General features: G+C 43.0%; 1 protein-coding gene across 4 annotated transcripts in view; it reads right to left on the minus strand.

The window, feature by feature from the left end:
• The window catches only part of TIAM2 (TIAM Rac1 associated GEF 2), a 1,035,624-nt gene that overhangs the window by 641,019 nt on the left and 367,154 nt on the right, over nt 1-27,451 (minus strand). For all 4 annotated transcript variants that reach the window (XM_068231884.1, XM_068231882.1, XM_068231883.1 and 1 more), the window contains 2 exons: nt 14,926-15,098; nt 11,020-11,244 (listed from right to left, as the gene is read on the minus strand). In XM_068231884.1, coding sequence (XP_068087985.1) covers nt 11,020-11,244; nt 14,926-15,098 — 398 coding nt within the window. The remainder of the gene's footprint in view (nt 1-11,019; nt 11,245-14,925; nt 15,099-27,451) is intronic.

The raw sequence follows: 27,451 nt of genomic DNA on the forward strand, positions 1-27,451 counted from the left end.
GAGTGCCAACACAGCAATTTATACTGAATACTGCGTTTTTAGTTAAAAAAAACAACAACTCATACATTAAAGGCCACTCTACAGTTAAAGAGGAACTCCAGTGAAAAAAAATTAATATAAAAAGGTGCTTAATTTTTACAATAATTATGTATACATGATTTAGTCAGAGTTTGCTCATTGTAAAATCTTTCCTCTCCCAGATTCACATTCTGACATGTATTACATGGTGACATTGTTACTGTGGGCAGATTATGTAGCTGTTCTGGCTTTAACAGACAGCTATAAACAGCCATTTCCTGTGTGTGTCATTGTTACATTGTGGCAGTTTGCCCAGAGTACCGTACGGTACCAGAGCCTCTTGGGGGAGGGGTTTCAGCACAAAATCAGTCATACAGCGCCCCCTGATGGTCTGTTTGTGAAAATCATTATATTTTTCATGTAAAAGTGGGTATCAGCTACTGATTGGGATAAAGTTCAATTCTTGGTCGGAGTTTCTCTTTAAAATTAGGCAATCGCCTCCCCATATAATATACAGAAATTACCCTCATATAGAAAATGCATCAATCACCTTACATATGAAATGAAGCAATTACCCCACACTTAAACTGCATCAATCACGGCCACAAATTAAATAAAGCAATTACCTGACCTTTAAAATGTATTTATCAGCCCCACAAATTGTTTGCAGCAATAAACCTGCATTTTAAATGCAGTGTATGTAGATAGGGAGCATAGGGAGCTGCGACTAGAAGGGAGGGTTGGTAGAGATATTACGTAGATGCTGCATGACAGGAGGGAGTGTAGGCAAGAAGGTAAGGTAGCTGCTGCTAGGCAGGATGATAGGTAGGGAGGTTAAGAAGTTGCAGCTGGGGGGAGGAAGTGTAGAGAGGGAGGGAAGGTAGCGACTGGGAGGGTGGGTAGGTAGAGCAATTAGGTAGCTGCTGTAGGACAGGGAGGAGTATATGTAAGTAGGTAAGGTAATTGCAGCTGGGTGGGGGGGATAGGTGTGGGTGTTAAGTAGTTGTAGCTGGGGGGACAGAAGTGTAGGTAAATAGGGAGGGAGGCTAGATGGCTGCGACTGGGGGAGAGATTAGGTAGCTGATGTATCAGTGTAGGTAAGTAAGGTAGGCTTCAGCTGTGCAGTAGGTAGGTAGCTGCAGCAAAAATGTAGGGAGCATAGGTAGCTGTTGCTAGACAGGCTGTATGAAAAGGTAGGTAGTTAAGATTTGGCTAGAAGGGATTGCAGTTAGGTAGCTGCAGCTTGGTGGGCTGTAGGGACGGCAGGCATATGTAGGGTAGGTAGCTGCAGGAGGTATGGTAGGCCGGGAGGGTAGTTACATGCTGCTTGATGGGAAAGTAGGTAGGGAGGGTAGGTAGGTACATGCTGCTGCTGGGTGGGCACTAGATAGGGTGATAGGTGCATGCTGCTGCTGAACAGGCAGTAGGTAGGAAGGTTAGTTAGTTGCATGCTGCAGCTGAACAGGCAGTAGGTAGGGAGGGTAGGTGCATGCTGAAGCTGGGTAGGCACTAGGAAAGGTAGTTAGGTGCATGTTGCTGCTGAACAGGCAGTAAGTAGGAAGGGTAGGTAGGTGAATGCTGTAGGTAGGGAGGGTAGGTAGGTACATGCTGCTGCTGAACAGGCAGTAGGTAGGGAGGGTAGGTAGGTACATGCTGCTGCTGAACAGGCAGTAGGTAGGAAGGGTAGTTTGGTGCATGCTGCAGCTGGGTAGGCACTAGGAAGGGTAGTTAGGTGCATGTTGCTGCTGAACAGGCAGTAGGTAGGAAGGGTAGGTAGGTGAATGCTGCAGGTGAACAGACAGTAGGTAGGTAGGGAAGGTAGGTAGGTACATGCTGCTGCTGGGTGGGCACTAGGAAGGGTACGTAGGTGCATGCTGCTGCTGAACAGGCAGTAGGTAGGTAGGAAGGGTAGGTAGGTGCATGCTGCTGCTGAACAGGCAGTAGGTTGGGAGGGTAGGTAGGTACATGCTGCTGCTGGGTGGGCACTAGAAAGGGTAGATAGGTGCATGCTGCTGCTGAACAGGCAGTAGGTAGGAAGGGTAGTTGGGTGCATGCTGCAGCTGAACAGGCAGTAGGTAGGGAGGGTAGGTAGGTGAATGCTGCAGCTGGGTAGGCACTAGGAAGGGTAGTAAGGCACATGTTGCTGCTGAACAGGCAGTAGGTAGGTAGGTAGGTGAATGCTGCAGGTGAACAGGCAGTAGGTAGGGTAGTTAGGTGCATGTTGCTGCTGAACATGCAGTAGGTAGGAAGGGTAGTTGGGTGCATGCTGCAGCTGAACAGGCAGTAGGTACTAGGGAGGGTAGGTAAGTGCAAGCTGCAGCTTGGTGGGCACTACGAAGGGTAGTTAGGTGCATGTTGCTGCTGAACAGGCAGTAGGTAGGAAGGTTAGTTAGGTACATGCTGCTGCTGGGTGGAAGGGCAAGTGCTGCTGGTGGAAGGGCAAGTGCTGCTGGTGGAAGGTGAGGGGGTAGTGAGAGAGCAGGGTTGTAAAAGAGGGAGTTTAATGAGGGATAGAGAAGTGAGAGACAGAGGAGGGTAGTAAAAAGAAAAGGTTAGAAAGACAAGAAGGGAGAGCAAAAAGAGAGAGAGAGAAGCATGCAGACACACTTTTATTTATTTTTTTAGCTACAGACTGTCAGAACATAAACACAATCACTCACTCCATCCTGGCAGGCTAGAAACAATCCACCCAAATGCTTTCTTGCAGGCAGCTTGTTGAAAAGGACAGGTTCTCTTCCTCCTAGAAAACTTCCCCGGAGCCAGAAGGTAATAAAGATTAGGAAGAGACATTGGAGTCCTCTGGCAGCAGTGTGAGTGTAGGGGGCGGGGGCGGCTGCAGGAGATCACACAGCCAGGCTAGCGTGTCTCTGCTTCTGTTCCCGTCCGGAACTACAAGTTAATTGTCGGGTGATGAATGCGCAGTGAGGAGGCAGGTAACAAAATAGTCTTCTTTCATCTGCCTGCCTCTCTGCGCTATATTGCATTTTAGGTTTCTGGAGGGGAGCGCAAGTGAGGGGGGATTATAAAGTTTATTAATAAAGTAAAAAAAAAAAAAAAATTCTGCAAAATAGCAGCAGTGGCAGGCAGCAGCGTGCGTGCCCACAGAGAGGGCTCAGAGTGCCACTTCCGGCACGCGTGCCATAGGTTAGCCACCGCTGTTCTAGGCTCAAAGTTGTTTGCTTATGTGGATTGGCAGGGCTCACCAGATGCCGCACCGACTGGTATGACTTAAAGGGGATCGAGCGTACATTAACTTTTTCTCTGATATTAATAACCAGGCTGTTATACTTGTTTTATTTTGCTGCCTGAAAGAGTTAATTTCTAGGCATGGAAGTGACAGCTTCTGTCTTGTCGGTACCTTGTTTGGATTATAGCAAACATCACTGATAAGCTATTTACAGTCATGAAAGTTTTCCTGGCCGAATACAACTTCTGAGCTCAGAGGAGAGATATAAAAAGGTCAATAGTTCATGTATTTTAATTCTGGGGCACTTAATAGGCTGTCACTGATTAGAGACAACCTACTTTGCACATGTTAAAATATAAACAAAACCATGGGATACTTTAAAAATCTATTTTTAGGAGTGGAAGGATAAGTATAATTGTTTATCATATCAGTTTATTTTCACCTTGGGCTCACTTTAAGCTGAATTACTGAAATAAATGGACTTAGTGTGTTTGCCAAAATCCCTTTCAAGTGTAACTGTAAAGCATAAAATCAAAATTCAATTCTTTATTTTTACCTGGTAAACAAGTAATAAGGATGCTAACCAGGCAATCCAAAAGTTAAAAATCACTTTTACTTTTCTTTTCCATAAAACATCATTCCCCAGTTTCCCTGGCTCTCATTAGATACACCTGCTGCACAAAGGAAAGTACAGAGCATGCTGGGTTTTATTTTTTTCTTCTATACTTTCCACTCAGACATACCGTAACTTATGCAGCCTGATTGGTTGAAGCCTCTTTCCCTGGGGTTTTCCATTCCCACACCTCTGTTCCTCTCTGATTGGCTAATATTTCTCATGCTGAGACAATGCACTTTCTACTGCACAGCTGGGTGGGAATGTCTGAAGACTGGGAGGAAGGCGGGCAATGATACACAGACAGAGTAAGGGAGGAAATTATGTCAGGATTTCAAGAAAGACATAGTCAAAATGGAAAATCCTAAGAAGGATTTTCTCTTTCTTTACTTTAGAAAAATTACTAAAATCAAAATGTGAATGATACTGTTTGTTATGTAAGTAGAGCAAGTATTTATCTACTTATATATGTGTTTTTTTCCTGAGACAGTATGGCTGACAACTCCTCTTTAATATAGAGGAATTACTTAGAGAGGATAGTATGGTGTAGCCAATTTTTGTAACTTTACCTCCCAAATGGCATCCCATAAAAGTGAAGCATAGCAATCAACAAACAGAGTACTCTGCCGTGATATTACAATCAGACAAAGCGCCAGCACTGGTGTAGAGTACACTTTCGTATGAAATGGCAAATAGCCAATAAAAGGAATCTCTGTGCTAAAATGAGCTGTACAATGTTTAGAAAGTGAAGAGTGGTTGTTTCTGGCTTCACACAAACTCTTGTTGCTGTGGTCTATTGGCTTTCATCCAGTGGTGGAGGGGGAACAATTGTTATACTTTTCCACACACAAGGATATGATTATTCTAGCCTCTGTGAGGAATGGACTCTGCTGCTGTTTGACAAGGACTGATGGTACAATAGTGCAGTGGGGTTGTGCAAGTGGACGTATGGCGGAATGACAATTTCACTGTACTTTCTTTTTCACCTACATTTTCATCCTTTTCTAATTGCAGAGTGCTGAAAAGTTAATTTATATAGAAGATGAAAAATTATCTCCTTGGAGAAAACTTAGGAGATAATGGGAGATGGGTCTGTTATAGAGGTAATGTTTGTCACTGGGGTCTGTGCATAGTGGGTAGTCTGAAGGTCTGATTTGGGGGGGGGGGGGGGGGCAGTATTTTACTTAACATTTGTGATGAAAGGTCTGTCATGGGGGCTGTAACTGAAGAGGGATCTATCATGAGACTGGTTATTTGACTGAGACTAACATGATGTTTAATTATATTATAATAGAAAAAAGCTGCCTAATTTTGTAATTATGCTGACTGGTTTTTATTCCATGACAACCTGCTGCCTGATTAATTTTTTGTTGTTGTGGGGACAAGTATTGGGGGAGGGGGGCACTTGTTATTTGGGGGACATGTACATGCTGCACGCTGACTGATTGCCATACCTCATTTTTACAGGCCATGTTTCTTCAATTAAACTTGGATACAACCAATTCAAATTGAGAGTACACCCTAACATTTTAGGAGTGTGCCCTACTCCCCCCACTTTTATCTGGGCATGAATTCAAATTAACCCATTCAGGGTCCGTCGTTTTCACGTGAGAAATGTTCACCTCCCATTCATTAGCCTATAACTTTATCACTACTTATCACAATGCACTGATCTATATCTTGTTTTTTCCACCACCAATTAGGCTTTCTTTGGGGGGTACATTTTGCTAAGAGCCACTTTACTGTAAATGCATTTTAACAGGAAGAATAAGAAAAAAATGGAAAAATTCATTATTTCTCAGTTTTTAGCCATTATAGTTTTAAAATAATACATGCCTCCATAATTAAAACTCGCGTATTGTATTTGCCCATATGTCCCGGTTATTACACCGTTAAAATTATGTCCCTATCACAATGTATGGCGACAATATTTTATTTGGAAATAAAGGTGCATTTTTTCCACACTATTTACAAGTTTAAAATAAAAAAAATATAGAAATATTTCATCTTTACATTGATATTTAAAAAGTTTAGACCCTTAGGTAAATATTTACATGTTTTTTTTTTATTGTAATGTTTTTGTTTTTTTTATAGTAAACATTTTATTTGGGTAGTTTTGGGAGGGTGGGAGGTAAACAATAGATTTATAATGCAAATGTGTGTTAATTTGTATTTTTTTTTTCCTTACAGGTGTAGTATTACTTTTTGGCCACAAGATGGCGGCCATGAGTTTGTTTACATGACGTCACTCTAAGTGTAACACACGCTTAGGTTGACTCATCGGAGAGGGAACGGCCAGAAAAGGCGCAGCTTCCGAGAGAAGCTGTCGCTTTTTCAGCGGGGGAGAGGAATCAATGATGGGGCACCATAGCCCGATACATTGATTCCCTGGCTACCGAATCCGCGGCCGGGAGTGCGCGTGCACGCGCGCGATCGGCCGCGGTAGCGCGCATGGTTCCTGCACGTAGAAACTACGTCCAGGAACCAAAATAGGTTAAGCATTTGTTGAACCAATATTAAAGCAGACCTGAACTCAGAATGTCCTCTCTGCTTTAAAAGATACACAACAGCATAATAACCTTTAAACAAAAAACATTTCTTTGTTACAGCTGATACAAATGCTAAAATAAATCTGCACTGTTTCTATTTCCTGCTTTCATGGAAGCAGACATATTGTTAACCGCCTGTGCTTTCAAATGAGCTTATCTGCCATGGCAGTCATGTGACATGGGGGAGTGATCAAATTACAACCTGTGGTTAGACACAGATAAGGGAGAATTCAACAGGCTAAACTATCTAAATACATACAGGGTGCATTTCTCTATACTTTCCTTCTGTCCTGTGCAAGAATTCAGGTCCACTTTAATATTAAGACATACAAAGTTTGATTCAAGATGCTCTCAGTAGGCTACAGTACCCTTTGCACACATTACCATTGGGAACAGCTTACTACTTGCTCAATTAGAAAAAATAGGGTGAGGTTTACCTCACATGTGATGCAGTGTGTTATGATGAAGTACCACTTGCTCTGTTCAGAATATGCTAATCTCTGGGGAAAACATCCCTGTCAATAGTGGAGGTGTGGCCCTGAAATGGAGGCACAAAACACCCCCTTCTTCCATTTCCAGGACATACCTCCTACCACTAGTGGGCATGGGAGCTCTTCAGGTAAACTCCCTGGCCTGGTGAAGTGCCTAATAGTAGGACCAATTATAGTTTTATCTAGTTTCTCAAAAAGAGGTTAGGTAGGAAACCACTAATGTGTACAGTAATCTCCTTAGATCATATGCTATACAAATACACACACATATGCCCATTGCCCAATGTGAAAAAAGTTGGAATCCTTACACAGGTCTTGGTAACTTATTATTATCTGTAACTTGGTAGAAGTCTTTGGTGTTCATCTCGAGAACCTTCTGGAGTTCTGATTGCAGTCCCGAGTCCCAAGCTGTTCCGTGTTTTCAGATGAGTGGATTTGTTACCCATTGCCACCTTTGGCGCAACGCATCTACCAACAGTTGCGAATACAATGCTAAAATGGAGTGGAGGTAACACTGAACTGTCCACTCTGCCTCAGACTGACTCATTGGGGACCGAGCCTTACTTTTTGCACATTAAATAATATTTGATTTTAAAAAAATAATTTAGGCTCACCTTTAGCCACGTATGCTACATGTCACAGATTCCCTGTGTCAAGGCCCTGTTGATCTCAGCACTGGTAATTGGCGTAGGGACTCCCAGGGTGTGAAATCTACAGTGGGATGCGAAAGTTTGGGCAACCTTGTTAATCGTCATGATTTTCCTGTATAAATCATTGGTTGTTACGATAAAAAATGTTAGTTAAATATATCATATAGGAGATACACACAGTGATATTTGAGAAGTGAAATGAAGTTTATTGGATTTACAGAAAGTGTGCAATAATTGTTTAAACAAAATTAGGCAGGTGAATATATTTGGGCTCCACAAAAAAGAAATTAAATCAATATTTAATAGATCCTTCTTTTGCAGAAATTACAGCTTCTAAATGCTTCCTGTAGGTTCCAATAAGAGTCTGGATTCTGGTTGAAGGTATTTTGGACCATTCCTCTTTACAAAACATCTCTAGTTCATTCAGGTTTGATGGCTTCCGAGCATGGACAGCTCTCTTTAACTCACACCCCAATTATATTCAGGTCTGGGGACTGAGATGGCAATTCCAGAATGTTGTACTTGTTCCTCTGCATAAGGTTAGAGAAACCGAGAGCCTAATATAGTGTAGTAAGTTCAGCAAAAAATTTGTAAAGATAATAAGTGAGAAGAGTATACTCACAAACGTGGGTTACCACAAAGGCAACCACTGTATAGGCAGGTGAGGAGATTAGACCTGTCCTCACTCAGGATTAAGAAGTCGCTCTCTGTAGATCAGAAAAGGGGTAGATCGCCCCTCCACCAGGGGTGGACACGGTACAGCAAACGGGGAACAGAGGCGCCAGCAGGGTAAAAGTGGATAAAACCTTTAAAATTTGCTTGGAGGAAGCGGTGGACTTACCTCCATAATGCAGACACAAAAGACTGTATAATAGTAATTACATTTATTGTATAGTACCCCAAAAGTGCAACGCCCGCTTCATCAGGCAATAAACGTGGGGACAAACAGAATTTCAGCAGTAGCAATCTTTGTATTCTGGCCATTTGAGAGTTGTTTTGAGAACTCCATGGTGCTACTCTTCAGAGAAAATTAAAAGAGGAGAAAAACTTACAATTGACTCCCTTAAATACTCTTTCTCATAAGTGGATTCACCTGTGTATGTAGGTCAGGGGTCACTGAGCTTACCAAGCCAATTTGAGTTCCAATAATTAGTTCTAAAGGTTTTGGAATCAATAAAATGACAAAAGTGCCCAAATTTATGCACCTGCCTAATTTTATTTAAACAATTATTGCGCACTTTCTGTAAATCCAATAAACCTCATTTCACTTCTCAAATATCACTGTGTGTGTCTCCTATATGATATATTTAACTGACATTTTTTATTGTAACAACCAACGATTTATACAGGAAAATCATGACGATTAACAAGGTTGCCCAAACTTTCGCATCCCACTGTAAGTAACCACAGCACTTCACCAGATAATCCCACAATAGATGTTCCCCTAATGAGTGGCAGACTACTTTGCTGCCTGGTGGACACCAAGTCAGTACACCTGGGATTGTCTCACCAGAGGGTAAATCCCACAGCGTGGGAAGTAAGAGCTGGCAAGTTGGACTAGGAGAGATCACTGGCAGGGCATACTGGCAGTTAAGACTGACAAGAAAGACTGGTAGAATGTGTCAGGAACTGGCCCGCGGCACGCCTGCGTACACGGTTCCCGACTGTGGGTTTGACCAGATCAAGCGGGGAACAGCCTTATTCAAGCTACAGACAAGGCTGGGACCCCCCAAACGCTCCTTACTGCCACCACTAGCTGTTGCTAGAAACGTCCACTCTGCAGTCGAGTGCTCATGCAATCTGCGTTTTCGTATTCGGGTCAGCTTTGCGCTTTAATCCGAATACGGGAACGCCACGCACGCACACGCACAATTGCAATCTTACACTGTAGTGAAGCAAAACCACTAACAGTCGTTCCGAACGATACTGTTAGCCACTCTGCTGTCGAGCTACTCGCACTGGCGTTTTCGTACGTTGGGTCAGCTGCGCGCTTTAGGCCAATGTATGACAAATGCCCCACACACAATGCAATCACAATCTTATACGGAAGGGTTGCTCAAACATACAATTAGGCATGGACTTATACACAGTTGCACTTCAGTCTCTTCTAGGCTATGAGTATTAGTTTAGTACAGCAGAAGTCAAGCTTATTAAATAACAATTTATTATTCCAGGAAAAAAGTGGAACAATGTAGAAAATAATATATACAAAACATTACAAAAAACAAAATAAACATTACAGAGTTATAAACCAAAGTTACACACAAGGACAGTTGCGTAAAATAAACGGGGAAAAAAAGAATGTTACCAGCGTAGGTTAGAACGTTGTTTGACGGGAGAACGCCGTTTTTCGACCAGGAGTTGAGATCATCCCTAGCTATGCGCTACCTCCAGGAGAAGATCCCTGTGACTGTCCTGGACCAACTTAAATTGTCCGAAGTGTCCCATGGGGCATTTAATGTCCAGCCCCCAGGAACTAATGCAATCTCCTAGATTGTGACATCACAGAACGCTTGTCATATGTGAATTTCAAGGCTTTTCCTGTCACACCTAGCAGACTTCAAAGCAATCCTGTGTTCGGTCAAAATCCAATTTCCACAGACAGACGTCTACAGTTTGATAGGTCTAGTCCATACATCAAAAGATTGCATTTTGGTTACAGGTAGCAGTTTGCCTGTAATTGCCTGTAAACAGACACAGACAATCACCTCCAAGATTGTCTGCTATTGTCCTCCCTCAAATGCAAATGTACTACAGGAGATTCAATTAGCAGCATCCAACTTCCAGAGAAACTGACTACAAAAGCTCAATGACCTTCATTGTCATACAGCAAACACAGTTTCCCCCAAAGCCAGAATGGCTGTAGCCGACATCACAGTCAGAAAAATGAAAAAAATATGTTCCTGTATTATCCTTAACATCATCAGCACCCCAATATATCACCATAGGGTGGACTGACAGTAAATGCTGGCTGAATAGACTGACAGGAAGGACTGGCAGGGTTGAATGAGAGGAAGGACTAGCCGAGAAGACTAGAAGGAAGGACTGGTGGTTCAGACTGGCAGGAAGGACTGGTAGGATGGACTGACTGGAAGGACTGGCAGGGTGGACTGACAGAAAGGACTGGCAGGGCTGCAAAAAAAGGACGTAACAGCACTTGTGTGTCCGGGGTTTAAATAACCCTGATCTTTGCACCACTGCTGTAACTCTGCTTGCTGTTGTGCACACTGAAAGAGCTAAATGCCACATGCACTCCCTAGGAGGAGTGCAGCTGGTGGAGCAGCAACTGAATGGGGTCTAAGCCGCCCCAGCTGAGCTCCTAGAAAGGTGGTGGAGGATGCACAGTTGCAAAAGGTCTCAAGGATTGTAGGTGAGCTTGACACCCTGTCAACTATCAAATTACCCCTTGTTTATCATATGTGTAATGGACAATAAGAAGCATGAAAATTCTATGGCACCAAATAACATTAAATTCCATATACAGTAAAAAATAAGAGAATAAAAGACATACCTGGTTTTCTATGGCTTTTCTGTTCTTAGGATCACTCACAATAGAGAGTTGAAGCTCTGCCATTTTTTTCATTTTGCTGTCCATATCAACCTTTTGCATTAGAGTTTTGGTCTGACTTTTAAGGAGTCGAATAGTGTCTTCTTTCCCACGCTTCTTGGCAAAGAGAGATGCACAAGCTGAGTGGATCGCAGTGACCCAGTTCTCTAAATCAGTTTGGCTTGTTGCCTGCAAAAAAATCAAATTCTACATTTTCAACATTAATGATAATGGGACATAAAACAGTCAAATTAATTCAAATGAAACATTAGATGAAACAATATTAATATTAAGACATAGAGAGGTTGAGTCCAGATACTCTCAGAAAGCTGCAGTACCTTTTGCACACATTACTGTTAGGAAAGGCTTACTACTTGCTCAACTAGAAAATGTAGGGTGAGGTTTACCTCACTTATTTGATACAGTGAGTTATGATGAAGTACCACTTGCTCTGTTCAGAATATGTTAATCTCTGGAGAAAACATCCCTGTCAGTAGTGGAGGTGTGGCCCTAAAATGGGGGCACAAAAAAATCCCCCACTTCCATTTCCAGGACATACCTCCTACCACTGGTCAGCATGGGAGCTCGTCAGGCAAACCCCTTAGCTTGGTGAAGTGCCTTATAGTAGGACCAATTATAGTTATGTCTATTCACCAGAAAAATAGGTCAGTGTAATAGATAGCGGAGATACCGCCACAGAGGCAAGCGGCATGGCGGCTATCTCCGCGTATCAGCCGGCGGCCTCTGCCGCGCATTTACATGCTGCTGCTCTGCCTGGTCCTTCTATTGCACATAGATTGAGGGCTACGCCAGGCGACAGGACCCTTATGCGAATAGAAGGGGAGTCAGCTGATCTGCCAAGTCAGCTGACTCCAACGGTACTTTGGATTGGCTGAGTGATGGGGGTGGCGCTGCGGGGCATCTCTGTATATATAGTACTAGTCTGTCAGTTGCCCCGTGTCTGCTGTTGCGAATGCTAACCTGTTAGCGCTCAGACCTCAGTCAGATCCCAAAGTGTGCTAGAACCAGCTGGAGCTGGGGATCCACACTTAGCCAGATTCTGTTGATAGCTTAAAGTACTAATTGCATTGTATTATCTGTTATGACCTTCTGCTTCCTTTGACTATTCTCCTGCTTGTTGATTCTGTACCTCTGCCCATCTGATTCCTGTTGCCGACTCTGCCTGAACGTGACACTGAATCAGCCTTCTGTCTTTGTACTTTATCTGTCCATACGTTGCCTACTCTGCTTGTCTGACCTTCCTGTCCTCACCGGTGGGCCTAGCCACTGGTGAGGGATCTCTAGTAGCTTTCACCTACTCCTCAGGTTAAGCTCAGCTGCAGCACTGTCTGTAACACCTGCTCCTCAGGTGTCCACTAGCTGCAGTATAGTCTTAATCACCTGCTGCTCAGGTGAAGCTCAGCTGCACTGTCTGTAACACCACTGTCACTGTCTGTAACACCTGCTCCTCAGGTGTCCACTAGCTGCAGTATAGTCTTAATCACCTGCTCCTCAGGTGATCATCCTTGCAGCACAGTCAGTGGTCCCTGCTCCTCAGGTGTCCACTGGCTGCAGTACAGTCTGAATCACCTGCTCCTCAGGTGAACATTGGCTGCAGTACTGTCTGAGTCACCCGCTCCTCGGGAGATCTCCTCTTACTCATTACTGTTGCACCAAACACTATCTCACATTGGTTGTCCTGTGTCTGGCTATACTAGCATTATTGGTGATTCTGCAGATCACCACATAATCAGGTATAGCATCTGTATTATTGGTGATACTGCACATCACCAATAATCAGAAAATCTGTTTTGCTGACACCAATCGTTACAGTCAGATAAGAAACCACTAATGTGTACAGCAATCTCCTGAGATCATAAACCATATACACACACACACATATGCCAAATGTGTAAAATTTAAAATCCATACACAGGTTTTAGTAATATTATTATCTGTAACTTGATAGAAATCTTTGGTGTTCATCTCCAGAACCTCGTGGAGATTTAATTGCAGACTGGTACTTGTCCTGGTGATTGCTGTCTTATCAGTTTGCATGGTCAGTCTTCTGTAGGAGGTCTTTGCACTTTAGTTTCTTCTGCTCAACTAACAGCTTGTGATTAACTTTATAGGCTCTATTTATGTGTACATTTGACAAAGGCGCCGATTGAAAAGGGACCAGTAAAACTTCATTCATGTAGTAAAATATCAATAATATTGACTAATATTTTACTATGTCCTAACCTCTCCTTGCTCTCACACAGAACCCCTCCAGCTGGTTCCTACCCGAAACCCCCCTCCCCCCCCTGTTCCACTGGGGGTGCCTAACCTCAACCCTCAGTGGTGCCTAACCATAACCACACACATACGCGCGCGCACGCATGCACGCACAAACACACTATTTTTAGGTTGGGCTTGCTGCAGGCTGACACATATAGTACAGCTGAAGGGCATTATGACATTAGCTGCAGTTGAAAATTGTTGTTAAAGGGGCACTATGGCGAAAAATATGCTGTTCCATTATTCTCACATCAGTTATTTAATGTGGACAGCATGCATTTCACTATAGGAATTGCATATAAAGAAAAAAGTAGCTCCTAACATTAATTCTGCCCTCCTACAGAGATGAGCTGCGTCAATACCATGGTCTAAGCGAGGGAAGGAATATTACTAGCAGACACTCTAACAGCTGATTTATAATGCAGCTGGCTGACACACTACAGAGCTGATTTTGTTTTCACATGTAACTAGCTAAATAAACAGGCTGCTAATAGCCTGTTGATTTATTTGTACAACAGGGAGAAATGGCAGCACCTTCAAATATAGGCTGCACCCGAATTGACCAGCTGCATAGATGTGCAGAGCCTAAACACAGGCAACTCACACAACTTGCATTCAAAGCAGATGCTGCAAAGGAGGATGTTGGCTTCAAAAACAGCTTGAGCACAGATTGCTCAATAGTAAACTCTTCCACGATGATGACGTGCCCTCTCAGAAGAGACCTAACCACTAACTAGGCAGTGCTCCTAGGCTGCAAATGAAATGAAACTAACAGAGGTGTGCAGGTGGAAGGAAGGCATGCACACTATGGCATGCACACTATAGGCTGGTGCACACCAAGACCGCTTCTGAGCACTTTTAAAAACGCTTGTGCTTCAAAAAGCACTTGGCTCATGTATTTGAATGGGATGGAGCACACTAGGGCGATGTGCTTTTTTCCCAAACACAAACGAGGGTCCTGCAGCATTTTTGCTGATTTCAGCCTCGATGTTAAGTATATATGCTCTGAAAAGCACTAAATCAGAGCGATTTTCCAAGTGTTTTTGTTACAGAAGCTGTTCAGGTACAGCTCTACTGTAACAAAATATAAAAAACTCTACACCAAAACGCTCCAAAAAACCCTGGCATGCATAGAAAATTGCTACGCACATGCCTAGAATCGCCTTTAAAAAAATCACTTCAAAAAGCATGAAGCGGTTGCGATTACACTAGCGCTTTATGGTGTGCACTGCTGAACTCTGCTGCTTTCTATTTCAAGTTAAAAGTATTCAGCTGAAAGTTTTGATTCTGTCTTTGTAGAATCAAATGCAGTTTTCTTGATGACCCTCATTAGTGAACTAGGTATGTTTATTCTCAATTGGTCACATATTCACCAAAAACTTAAATAATGTAAATATTCAGTAAGAGCATTTAAACGTTTAGGAGTGGAAGAAAACATTGTCTTTGTGCTCTGCTGCTACTAATGATGATAAAGTGATTTTTGCTATGATGAACCCATGTCTTGTGTCCTATGTGAAAAAAACAAGCAAAAAAAAAACCATCAATCACACGACTAATATAAATGAACATGAAAGCTACAGTTGGACCCACCTGAAATAGGTAAACATCTCCAAAAGAATTGCTGAGGCAAAAAACATTTTCTTTTTTAGGATGCTCTGGAACTGATTGTACAATGCTGTCTTCCGCAAACAGGGCATATCTTGGAGTCGTACTCTGTTCTGTGGAATTTCCCTCATATGTTTCATAAAACATTAGGGTGCAACCTTTATATAAACAGAGTAAAGGGTTAAGAAGTGTGTATGCACAAAAAAAACATTATCCATACAACTATAATGCTAAATTGCACAAAGAGCGCCTGGTGACCTCAAACCTAGGCCACCTTAATTGAGCAAAAATTAGACTGTACCTTTAGAGTTGTAGTTAGTGCTACACTTTCTATGATTTTTATACATTCCTGACTCCTGAATCTTGCCACTAGTATATCACTGTAATGTTAGGAATGGGTGGATATAACTAAGAGTTAAAGATTGCCTAGCAATCTAGGAGTGTGTAAGGGGCTAAAAAGGACCAAAAAGTCCTCTTACTAAAATGCTATGTAAAGCAGAAATTTAGAAAGACCACATATGGAAGAATTTGCTCTTGGGTGCATCTTCATAATCAAATATCTCTTAATAAATCATAGAAATTCAATAATGTCACATGTATCTCCACAAACCTTGAAATAACCCCGAAAACCAGCCTATAAGCTACACAATGTTGATCAAATGAGGCTGCAGTCCTAATTGAATATGCAAGACTCCTGAATCCACTGTCTATCCATTAAAGAACCAGATAAATCCTAATGTTCATCCGTAATGCAAATCTGACCTTATGTAATGCTGGGGGGTCATACTGCAGCTCTGGGCTTCCGATATCGCTACAAATAAGACGCAATGGCAGCGCAGTGCACTGCTCTTGTGATAGCAAACATTCAGACAGATACAAGAACAGGACTAGGAGGACAGAGGCTGACAAAATGAACGCTTGCTAATCTAGTCACTGCCTCAGTGACAGCAAGCATTCACAAAGACTAGAGTGAAGTAACCAATAGCAACCGCAGCAATGGCTACCTAGCACGTACAGGACTATGCTAGCTAAGCACGGGTGATCGCGCTAAGCGCAACCTACCGAAACGTGCTAAAATCTAACTAGCTGAACACAGGATATCAACAGTTTGAGTACGTATATATCAGCGGCACTGATATATCACCGTAACATGAATACAAGGAAAATAACAAACGCTGACTAGAATATGTACAGTATACCGTATTTTTCGGAATATAAGACGCACTTTTTCTTCCCCAAAACTGGGGGGAAAAAGTGAGTGCGTCTTATATTCCAAAGGTACGGTATTTTCGCCCCATAACATGCTTACCGGATCCTGCCGCCGCGATCCTCGCCTCCTTCGTCTGTCCGCCGTCATCCAATGTCGCAGCAGCCGTCATCAGACGGTCCAGCAATCCCATCCAGTATCCCCGCTCTTTAAGTGTCCAAGTCGCCGGCTCCTCTTCACTGCAGTCATGCTTGTATGCAGGCTCGCTGTGATCACGCGGTGATTACGCGCTGTCGGGGCCGCCTTCCTCCCTAGTTACGGCGTCCTCTTCTTAGATACAGTGCCCTCTACTGTGTGACGAGCGGCGCATGTGCGCCGGAGTCACGCATGATGTCAGGCGCACGTGCGCCGCTTGTCACGCAGAAGGGGGCACTGTAACTAAGAAGAGGACGCCGTAACTATGGAGGAAGTCGGCCCCGGCAGCGCGTAATCACCACAAGGCTGCATACAAGCATGACTGCAGCGAAGAGGAGCCGGCAACCTGGACACTTAAAGAGCGAGGATACTGGATGGGATTGCTGGACCCTCTGATGACACCTAATGGGACCCTCAGATGACGGCTGCTGCGACTCTCGGGTGATGGCAGGCAGATGGAGGAGGGGAGGATCACGGCGACAGGATCAGGTAAGAGGCAGCAGGGGTGTAGTGTAGTGTAGTTTGGGTTGGCTGAAGGGGTTACTTAGTGAAGTGTAGTGTAGTTTGGGTTGGCTGGAGGGGTTAGTTAGTGAAGTGTAGTGTAGTTTGGGTTGGCTGGAGGGGTTACTTAGTGAAGTGTAGTGTAGTTTGGGTTGGCTGGAGGGGTTAGTTAGTGAAGTGTAGTGTAGTTTGGGTTGGCTGCAGGTGTTAGTGAGGTTAGTGAGGTGTAGTATACTGTAGTGTAGTGTAGTGTAGTGTAGTGTAGTTGTAGTAGGGGTTAGTGAAGTAATGTGTAGTTGGTGGGGGCAGCAGGGCTAAGGGAAGTGTAGTGTAGCAGGTGTTAGTATAGATGGGCAGTGTAGCTTAGATAAAGACAGTTTTGGGGGAGTTAGAGGTCCATAAGAAGCCCCTGCACCTTAGACGCACCTAGGTTTAGTTTATCTTTTTTTTCCTGATTTTTGCCCTCTAAATCTAGGTGTGTCTTATATGCCGGAGCGTCTTATATTCCGAAAAATACGGTATATTGGCGATGAACCAATATATAATATAAGCAAGGGAGACTAGCTAGATCTGGAACGATACAGCGAACTAACTAGGCAATACAAACAATACAAATTCTCTGCACTAGAAGGAGTACGTATATATGTCCCTGTGGGAAATATATAATCGTAGCTACACAAGATAACTGAACTAGAAAGTAATAAGACAAGGAATATTATTCACAGTATCAAAGGACCCAGTAACAGCTTAGACAAAGCTGAAACTCTGATGGGTGAGGTCTAAAAGAGGAGGCAGACTTTTATGCTGTCATCAGCCAATGGATGCAAGCATGCAAATCTCCACACAGCTGAATGGTAATCATTGAATCCTGAGTCGGTTTGATTACCATTTGCTAGCTGAAAGACTATCATAACAAATGCATGCAGTACTATGCAAGAACATGCATGCAGGAAATCCAGCGCTATCTGCCTGCAGCTCAGCTGTAGCAAGTTATTGGTGGAATGATGGAAGCATCCCGAGCTGCCCAGATCTGCAGAGCAATTGCAAATGACAATGTGACTCATTGCGAATGCACAACCGAATGCAGGCTGACAAGCCAGAACTGTCCGTTTGCGGCTCCACCGCAATGGACAGAACACGCCACAGGAGGAATCCTTACACCTTAGTTTTTAAAATCCACTGTGCATCCACTCAGTGAAATGTCTTATGGTGTGTAGGACTGATCCCAGTCAAAGAGCAGTCCTATGTCAATGTAGCTGGACCCATCAGGCCCTCAGCAATGGTATTTCTCAGCAAAATCAAGCACTAACAGCTAGGCTAATCCCAATTGCAGATCTGCCTAGACTCAAATAATGGCCAAAATTCACTAAGCTCATCTCCTGTCTTTAATAATGATTTTGTGCTGTTTTTACTGTTATCACCATGGTGATAAAAATATTAGTATTCACTAAACAATTTCCCTCGGGCAAACCTTAAAATGAGGATTCTGTTAAGGAGTGATTTCTAAAGTTAAGGTTTCAATCCTTAAAATAAGAACAAAATTCTAAAGTTAAAGACAGGATGTTAATTCACAGAGAGGAATGCAAGTGATAACATGGAGTATGGGGGCTGAGAATTTCTTGTGAGTCATTAGACATAGAGAAAAAAAGTCTGACACTATAGTGTTTATTGTGCAATAGAGTGACACATCAATGCAAAATGGTAAGCATCCGCAGGTATGGCAAACATTCAATACTGACAATTCATTAGGTCATACCATGAGTGTCTTCAATCATGTCTGGGTGTAGATGGGAGGCAGCGGTGGTGGGTGCCAGAGGGTGCACGGCCTAACGACCGTTTCGCGTGGCTTACGCCAAGCTTTATCAAAGGTGAAATGTGCAACATTTGTTGGAAGGCAGCGAGGCGTTTTAAAACGCACTAAGGAGTACTTCCGGTACGCTGCCTAGAAGTCCGCCCCTTCCGGAAGGGGAAATTAACCTTATTAAATTATCATGAAAATTCCTTGCCCTCTGTGTCTACTCCCTTCATAATCTTTACTAAGGCTCTGCTCTCATGATGTACAGTATCTTCACTGAGGCTCTGCTCTATTGCTCTTATGGTGTACAGTAGATTCCTCAGTTGCAGAGTATAGGGGCTGTAATTGTATACTCTTCCTATATTTTCTCTGAGAGTCTTCCCTATTTCTTCTGCTTTTTGAGTATGAGGGCTAGAGATTTGATACCCTCTGTGTATACTCCTGTCTTCCTTTCCTTTTAGCACTTTATAACAGGTGAGTGTGTCCAAAGATTTTTTTCCTTGGACTCTGTGTGTAACACACTCCACATATTTTTCTCTTTTTCATTGGTGGATCTTCTATGGTGTTGGGGTCCTTTCATGGAGTTTATCTATGAGCCTGGATTTTAATGTGTTTTGTTTGTTTTATTTTATAGAATTATCTATGCATATATGGTGGCCAGATGAAGGGCATAAAAAGGCAAAAACTTACGTGTGTCGTTGCCTAACCTAAATGTTTATTGTTCATCACGTCAAGGCAGACTATGATATTTATTGGCTTCACTAAAGCTTCCCTTGTTGTTGCTCATGAAAACTGTTTACATGAATGAAAAAGCTTTTAACGCTTATTTTTGAATTTTGTATTGTGCCAAACAAATGTTGTCAACTTTTTGTTTTTGTACAGCAAGATTGTGCTATAGCATTTTCTCTTGAAAGACTATAGTTCTCTCTAAAGAAGCAAGTGTTTACAGTGGGTGTGGTGTATGACCTATAAGAGGACTTTATATTTTTTTGCTCTTTTTTTTTTTTTTGAAAAGGGTTTTCCCAAATATATATTACCTGGTTACTCAGTTTATAAAACCACCAACTCCAACTGACTCCAGGTACCCAAAATGGCTCCGACTTCTCGACTCTGACTACTTAATCTAATACTTACCAGGGCTGTGGATTTTGTACAAAAATCATCCAACTCCAACTCCTGACGTTCATGAAACCACCGACTTCAACTCCAACTCCAGGTAGCCAAAATTGCTCAGACTCCACAGCCCTGATGCAATCAGTGCTTCCACTACTAGGTGGCACCTTTGATACTTGCCCGGCTGGTCTATGCACTAACAGAGCCGTGCTTTCATTCAATAGCATTTGAGCAAACCTCACAATTTTCTGGTAAAGTGGTGAGGGCTGAAAATTTTTGTCACCTTATAGCAGACAAAAAAAAAACTAAAAACGTTTTAGTTGCATTGCACCTTCTGCAACCTTGAATCAGTAGGATCTAATAATCCCGAGCCTGTTTTAGAATCTTTGGAGAAAGAGCTGTCGGTTCTTCAGCTCCTACCATATGGAACTCCTTATTTCATTCAATAAGGACAGCTCCATCCCTGGATGTGTTAAATTAAATCCAGCCTGATAACCCATCTGCTAAGTCTGGCATCTTGTAACGATTGTGGAATTATCTCCGTGGTCAGCGCACAACTAGCGTGCCGACACCACGGAAATCCTCCACAAATGTTTGGATAAGAGAACCCAGCTAAGGTGCGGATGCACCCGTAGAGAGGAATTCCAACCGGCAGATGGAGCTGTGGAGTGCAGAGGAACAGATCCTCTGCACAGCCACAGATGCCAGATAAGGATTGTACGTAATGGGGCAATACACAGCAGGATAGTTTCTCTCGAGGGAGAGAGCACAGAGACAGAATGTATGTATGTCTACCAATCTAGTCGCCGCCCGGCGACGGTCGACATACAACAGTGAAAACCAAAGTGTGAACGCAATCGCAAGAGTGGCGATTGCCAACAGTGACACAAGACAGAGTAAAGGTTAAACACAGGAGCAGAGCGAAAGGCACAGCATATCATACAATGAGAATGTCAACGAAAATAACAAACGCAATACCTAAACGCGGTCACCGCGCGTTAGGCACAACAGCGACAAGCGCGTTTACGGCGTGGTCTCCACATGATAAGCGCAACAGAGACAAGCACGCCACCCTGACTAATGAATGAACACAAATGAACAAATAACAGGAACGCTTGCTAAACGGCTGCCTTACCTCAGGCAACCGCAAGCGTTTGCTCTAGACAGACAAACGAAGGGAAAACAGGAATAGGTCAGATAAGATCCACCGCTCTTCCGCCAGAGCGAGTGCGATCCGGGTTCAGAGACAGGACAGGAAGGATCCAATGCTCTTTCCGCCAGAGCGAGTGTGAACCAAGTACAGAAACAGAGCTAGCAGGATCCACTGCTCTTTTCCACCAGAGCAAGTGTGAACCTAGTAGAGAAACAGAGCTAGCAGGATCCACTGCTCTTTTCCACCAGAGCAAGTATGATCCAAGTGCAGAAACAGAGCTAGCAGGATCCACTGCTCTTTTCCACCAGAGCAAGTGTGATCCAAGTACAGAAACAGGGCTAGCAGGATCCACTGCTCTTTTCCACCAGAGCAAGTGTGATCCAAGTACAGAAACAGGGCTAGCAGGATCCACTGCTCTTTTCCACCAGAGCAAGTGTGATCCGAGTACAGGAATAGGCCTAGCAGGATCCACTGCTCTTTCCGCCAGAGCGAGTGCGATACACATGGCAAGACAGACAGAAGGAGTAACCAGTAGCAACCGCTGCTCTGGCTAGAACCCCTAAGGCAGAACACAGAAGGAAGCACTGCCACTACCACTAGAGCGAGTGCAATCCAGACAGATGGAGCAGTCAGTAGCAACCGCAGCTCTGGCCTACACTCCCAGACAGACAGAACGATTCCCTGTTGACCGCCGCTGGTGACAAGGCAATCGAGACAGAGAGGGAGAACAAGGCAATACAAATAATACAACCTGACTGCACTAGAAGGAATGCCTAGTGCAGTCCCCAGGAATACTCTAAGATAATCTTTAGCAAACAATAGCAAGGCTGACACTCCAGGAGTGTTTTAGCAGTAACAAACCATCATGACCAGCAAAGGACTCTGGGAGAGCAAGGTATTTATACTGCAAGCCTTCAAAGGAGGCAGGTAGGCAATTTGCATGACAAGTGTATGCAAATTCCTCAGCAGAGCAACTCTGGAACTTGCAAAGCGAAGATAGGTCTCTTATCCAGAGACCTGCTGCCCACAGACTTAAGGAATGGTCAAACAGCTGTCTGCCTGTGCAGACAGCTGAGCGGATCATTACACATCTAAAGAAATGTACCTCTACCATCAGTCATAAAATCAAACGTGCCACAAATCTTCCAACTAAGACATGCTTTGCACTTTAAGTGTAATGGGAGAAAAGTACCATAAAAATCTTGGTATTTTTACATTTTTCTTTCCTTTTTCAAATTCAGCCCAGATTTACAGGATCACTTATAGTCTTTATTATTATTAGAGAGATACAGACTAACCAGCAAGCTCATGGTGACCCAGAACTCATTGGAGTGTGTAAGGGACTACAATGGTCCTAAAAGCCCCCTTACTAAGATGTTAAGAAAAACAAAAGTTTGCTTTCTTAAAACAGAAAGAATTTGCGATAATTCAGGTTGGAGTGAGCTTGAGATGTCTCCCAGTGCAACACTGCTGAATATATGCAAATTAACCATTGTACCCTTAGAAGCTAAACACACCTCCAGAACCGCTGGAATGCAATGATGTGTCAGCTTGTTAATTTGTACAGAGCCATAAAAATCCAACATGCATACAGACTGTTTCGAATTGTTTGATCGTCATCAGTGCATGGCATGGATTAATTTGGCTCTATGCAATAGGGCTTGTAACACCGAGAGATACAGACTAACCAGCAAGCTCAGCTCTTCTAAGGGTACAATGGTTAATTTGCATATATTCAGCAGTGATGCCCTGGGAGACATCTCAAGCTCACTCCAACCTGAATTATCGCAAATTCTTTCTGTTTTAAGAAAGCAAACTTTTGTTTTTATTATTATTAAACTCAGGAAAATCTTAGTAAATCAAAATGCACAAAAGGAACTTGAATGTTTTTTTCTCATATCAAAGAGCATCCACACCTGAATGACTAGGTAGAGCAGGGATCTTAATGTACTAGTCATCACAGTCTACCAGTCAATCGCTTAGTACTACTAGGTAGATGGCATTCGCACAGGCTGATGCCGAGTGAGCGAACAGAGTGGTTCACTCATCTATCAGTGCTGCCAGGATCACCCTTTAGTTTTGTTACACAGTCTCATATCTATGATGCCCTCTAGCGGTGTTTCTCATTACGTGCACCACTGGAAGGGTCATAGAGACGAGACTGTGCGACAGTCATGACTAAAAAGGAATTCTAGCTGTGCAGACATGCTCCGCTCTGCAAATGGGGAAGGGAGGGCTACACTGGGGTTTCATGAGGCTATCTATGCTAGAGAGGGGGGCTGCCAAAACTGGGGGCACATCTATCCCCCAGTATATGCTGGGGAAAGGGGCAGCCAATGTTATGATGAGAAACTATAAAATACATGTGTAGAGGTTGGAGTGCAGCAGGGCCATGATAGCGAGGTTGGTTCCTTGGAGTAATCATATGACATGGTTCCTTGGAGTAATGTAATGACAAAAAAATACATTTTATGGCATCACGGGAGGGTAGGAGGCGCCCTTGGAGGTACTTTAGGTCTAGCTTTGAACTTAATGGATGTGTTTATGCGTATATCACTAGCCAATTCATCGGCATGGATGGAGGTAACTATACACTACAAATTTGGTGGTGCTGATTTTGCTTAATTATTGATTTAAATATATGGAAAGATCCTACCTTAGTAAGTAGTCACTCTCGTGTAGTTGAATATAAAACAAGAATTTATTGTAGCACTTTAAATGACAACGCGTTTCGCGGTTACAACCGCTTCATCAGGTCGTGTTTCGTGCCTTTAGGACAGAAAAGAAATAGCAGGGCACTGAGACATAGAAACACCTCTTATTCATACTTAACAATTATATCTAAAAAATTATATCTAAAAATTTTTTATATTGCAAACAGTAATAGGATAGTCATAGTAGTCTATTAAAAACCATAGCAGTAATTCATTTACTGTAATATTAAATAAATAAAACCATGTTGGTAATCTATACTCCAAGGTTTCTTATGATAGGTCACATGCATAAACATATAGAAATAAAACAATAAAACAATAAAATCTATTAGTAATACTAATAATATAGAATATATATATTCATTCTATGGCATTATACAGGTTCCATGTATGAGCCCCATACTGGTGCTTAGGGGGCCCTGCATTGTAAGAGCACGTAACATAACTATCAATCCACATACAGTATCAAGCATCTTTGTTGCACAATATCTAGCGTGATAGATGGACGGAGTCTAGATAGCTCCATTGTATGTGAAGTAATGGAAGGGGTCATATGATAGAACGTATGCATTACACAGCATGGCCCGGGTGCTATCCTCACTGTAGGAGGTGGCGGGTCCATCTACCACCAGAGGGTGGATATATGTATACCTAAAGAGGGCCGCTTACCTATTCAGAAGGTTCTCCAGTCTCGGGCGCCTTATAAGCGCCGCTGCTGCCGCTGGATGTATTTAAAAAATGGAGAAATCACGTATTTCCGCATACGTCAGGTGGGAGGGGGCGTGGCAGGCGTCGTCACCGCGCCTCCCCCGTAATGGTTGTATATGGGGCTGGGGGCGTGGCCTGCCGCATTATCCTCATAGCGTGGTGGCGGAGGGCGTGGCTAGCTGCGTCATCTCGCTCCTAAGCGTGGCTCCAGTGTGAGGGTGGGGGCGTGGTGGAAGGCAGCATCTCGCTCCTAAGCGTGGTGGCACTCCGTCCATCTATCACGCTAGATATTGTGCAACAAAGATGCTTGATACTGTATGTGGATTGATAGCTATGTTACGTGCTCTTACAATGCAGGGCCCCCTAAGCACCAGTATGGGGCTCATACATGGAACCTGTATAATGCCATAGAATGAATATATATATTCTATATTATTAGTATTACTAATAGATTTTATTGTTTTTTTGTTTTATTTCTATATGTTTATGCATGTGACCTATCATAAGAAACCTTGGAGTATAGATTACCAACATGGTTTTATTTATTTAATATTACAGCAAATGAATTACTGCTATGGTTTTTAATAGACTACTATGACTATCCTATTACTGTTTGCAATATAAACATTTTTTAGATATAATTTTTTAGATATAATTGTTAAGTATGAATAAGAGGTGTTTCTATGTCTCAGTGCCCTGCTATTTCTTTTCTGTCCTAAAGGCGCAAAACACGACCTGATGAAGCGGTTGTAACCGCGAAACGCGTTGTCATTTAAAGTGCTACAATAAATTCTTGTTTTATATTCAACTACACGAGAGTGACTACTTACTAAGGTAGGATCTTTCCATATATTTAAATCAATAATTAAGCAAAATCAGCACCACCAAATTTGTAGTGTATAGTTACCTCCATCCATGCCGATGAATTGGCTAGTGATATACGCATAAACACATCCATTAAGTTCAAAGCTAGACCTAAAGTACCTCCAAGGGCGCCTCCTACCCTCCCGTGTTGTCTATTTCCCCTGGGACCAGGGGTCACCACCTTGGCAGGTGGTATCTTTTTGAAGGAGCTGCGACCAACGATACTTCCTCACAAGGCCGAGTGGGGACGGTACTTCCCCACATGCGTGATACATTGGTTGCTTCAGGTGCAACCTAGCTTTGTGAGTATATACGATCTTTTACTTACTAACTAAGAAAACCTGCTCGTGAGATACTACACCAGATTGGGCTCCCGGTGTCTTCCCGTCCCTTCCTTTTTTCTATTCCCTTCAGCACACATTTTATGGCATGCTATTTGATTTAATTCTGTCTGCATGAAAACTGTATAGGCCCTTACCTGTGTCTAGACTTCATCTGCACCTAGGAACAAACCTATCATGATGTAAACAATTTTTTTTGTTTCAGGCAGTGTTAAGCCTGGCACAAACTTTAAACTTTTTTTTGCATGAAAACATCTGTAAAGATCATTAGGGTGTCAGATTTTAACAAGGCCTGTACAGACATGCAGTTCAGCACCTGGCTAAATAGCATGCACTTCTTTATAGAGTGGAAATGTGGATAGACATTTTGGTTTCACCAAGCTGCAGGAACTTCCTTTCAAATGACAGCAGAACAAAAGATCGTTCCTTGTAAATTATGGAGATCACCAATTTAGTGAGATATCTGTATGCACTTCAATCGGAATGCTGAGACGCTGAGGTATGATCATTTTGGCCATGGAAAATATAAAGTGCGCACTTAGCTTTACTACAGAGAAAGGAGGAGGCGGCAGCTCATCAGTGTGTATTTAGAGCAGAAAATGTGAAATAAATTCACAGCTTTCTGTTCTGACAGTAGGACTCAGCACATAAATGCATGGTCTCTGAGCTGGAGAAGTAAGGGGGCGGTTGAGAATACAGATTGTGTGTAGGCAGAATATATTTTTCTGAATGAAGGGCTGGCAAGTGAGAAGCATCTGCAGAGCTGTCACCAGGCACTAACCTCTCAGCACAAAAGGCAGCCATTTTCAACCTCTGAATTAGTCACTGGTTTAAAATGCTGCAGTCTAATTATGCAAGTAAAACTGTACACTTGTGAGCTACAGTATGTACATGTAGAATCTAATCTAATATCTCTGCTGAGCAGAAAATACACATGACATACAAGCTTCTCTCAGATAGGAAGGGGAAGCACTAGCCCACTAGCCACCAACTTAAACCAAGACATAATTTGGGGACCACTACAAAACTGAGGAAAAAATTGGGATGCATTGGAAAGCTGTACCAAACACTTTAGAAAGCACTGAAAGCTGAAGGACACTAGAAAGCTGTGACACATTACATGGGGCACCAGAACTACTGAGGGCACCAAAACTGCAATGCACTTCTGAGGGTACATGAAAACTTAAGTGCTATGGAGTAGGGGGACATAAAGACTGCAAGATGCTATTGAAAGCTCAAGAACTTTGGAACATGATGCATATTGTATGTGACCAATCCACCCCCTCCATCCAAATCCCAGGATCAGGAGCACTCATGACATGTTGCCAACAACCTCTCTTCCTGCAGCATTAAGCAAAGGACACCTGATTCCTGCAGAAATGAGGACATACATATAGAACAATCCTTTGCCTCCATCTGTCACTCTGTGTCACCCACCTCTTCTTGTTTCAGTGTTAACCCTCTCTATCTATGCCTCTGTCTGTCGCACCCCTGACCATCTGTCTCCATCACAACTCTTTCTCTGCCACCCCTCCCAGTAGGCCTTCCTCAGATCATATCTCTCTCACAACTTCTCTTTCTCTGTCTGCGAATTCCATTCTCTATGCTACTTTTCTCTTTCTCCCCCTGCCGACGGCCACCTACTCTCCTTCTTTTATATCCCAACCATTCCTTCTTCTGTCTTTCACTAACACCATTTTCTGTTTCTTTGCAGATACCACTATTTCTGGTATTTGTAGAGAAGCTGGGTGCCAAAAAAAAACCTGCTTCGCTTGCAAGCCTCTAAATAAATTGGCTGCTAAAGGGTTAAACAGGACATATTGCATTCCGTGTTACCCCCTAGATGGAGTGGAGAGGAGCAGGTGTGGGATTTTTACACTTGAAGTAGAAACTGGCACACTAGCTTAGAATATTCTGAGA

Source organism: Hyperolius riggenbachi, chromosome 4 (assembly GCF_040937935.1).
Source record: "Hyperolius riggenbachi isolate aHypRig1 chromosome 4, aHypRig1.pri, whole genome shotgun sequence".
Taxonomy (NCBI): domain Eukaryota; kingdom Metazoa; phylum Chordata; class Amphibia; order Anura; family Hyperoliidae; genus Hyperolius; species Hyperolius riggenbachi.